Raw genomic sequence first — 1,295 nt, 5'->3', positions numbered from 1 at the left:
AGTGTGAAGATTTGATCACTCTTTCTGTCATTTGTGTTTTTAGGGTCATCTGGACAAACCCTCGCCTCTCCTCTGCTGAACCTGTTGTCTATACACGTGTCTGTGCGGATGTGTGTGTGTGTGTGTGTGTGTGTGTGTGTGTGTGTGTGCGTGTGCGTGTGCGTGTGTGTGTGTGTGTGTATTTTTTTTTTATCCCAGAATTCCAATGCAGAGTTAACTGTTTTAACTGTACATGTGTTTACATTCTCAAATACGGCAACTTTTTAAAATCGGTCAGAATTTGATTGATGATATCAGATATGGCTTTGGCGTACAAGAACGTCTGAATGAGAAAATATGTGCGTGGTCTGTTAAGAAATATACACAGCTGCTATCAATATTTCAGATAATTGCAAAAGAGCCAAACTACACTCCCAAAATAATGTTCTCAAATACTGCAACATTTGATGAAATGAAATGAAAGATGAGATGAAATGAAAGTAACCAGTGTTACAAAGAACAGTACGCTATGCCAACCTTCAAACAAACAGCACTTACCCAACATTAATGAAGACATAAAAATAAAAATGGATGAAAAGGAAGTCAAACGGGGCACTGAACAATCTTTTAGAACAGCAGGATATTGCGCATTTACACAAATAGTGGTCAATCTGCAAACAAGGCGGACACTTGTGTGATATTTTTTTCCACCACAAGAGAACAAAGATGAGCCACAATGTTCCACTACGTAACAGAGGAATGAAGAAGTTAGCTGTTGGTTTACAATATTTTCACAGCACAAAATTAACTAGAGGTGTCAGACTAGTGAACAAGCCTATCTCCGCGAAAGCGTGTCAGCTTTGTAGAGACGGTGCACCAAATTGCTTAGTATCTACCTCTAGTTCTATTTTTTGTATATCTTTCACAGAAACTGGCAGTGACCTTTGTAAGGTACTTCACCAGATCTCTGAAACCAGCTCATCCATCAGAACAGCTCCACAAGCAACTCTTCTTGTGACTTTAGTCTTGTGTGCATGCATTCATATTAGTGGTTTTGGAACTATTTTGTTGTAATTTTATGGTTTTGTACACACTGTACACTTCCTTACCAGTTTCTCTGCTGCAGTAGAGAGTGTTGTCCGCCATCGTGACGTCATCAGATTCAGCATGTAAACTGTTTCCTCTCACTGCTCCTCTCTCTGTCCAGCTCATCTACAATGAACAAAAACATACAGCCTATAATAACCATACAGCAAAAAATAAATAAACACACACACATATACATACATATATATATATATATATATATATATATA

The 1,295-nt window shown here is 38.1% G+C and overlaps 1 protein-coding gene across 1 annotated transcript in view; it reads right to left on the bottom strand.

Moving 5' to 3' along the window:
* Positions 1-1,295, bottom strand: part of LOC107553825 (docking protein 2-like) — a 25,884-nt gene that overhangs the window by 9,038 nt on the left and 15,551 nt on the right. Inside the window, exon 4 of the mRNA XM_016236128.1 lies at positions 1,089-1,191. Coding sequence (XP_016091614.1) covers positions 1,089-1,191 — 103 coding nt within the window. The remainder of the gene's footprint in view (positions 1-1,088; positions 1,192-1,295) is intronic.

This window comes from Sinocyclocheilus grahami, unplaced genomic scaffold (assembly GCF_001515645.1).
Source record: "Sinocyclocheilus grahami isolate Dianchi unplaced genomic scaffold, SAMN03320097.WGS_v1.1 scaffold482.1, whole genome shotgun sequence".
Lineage (NCBI taxonomy): Eukaryota > Metazoa > Chordata > Actinopteri > Cypriniformes > Cyprinidae > Sinocyclocheilus > Sinocyclocheilus grahami.
The sequence above is the reverse complement of the archived record's forward strand: the minus strand, read 5'-3'. Positions and strand labels throughout refer to the sequence as shown.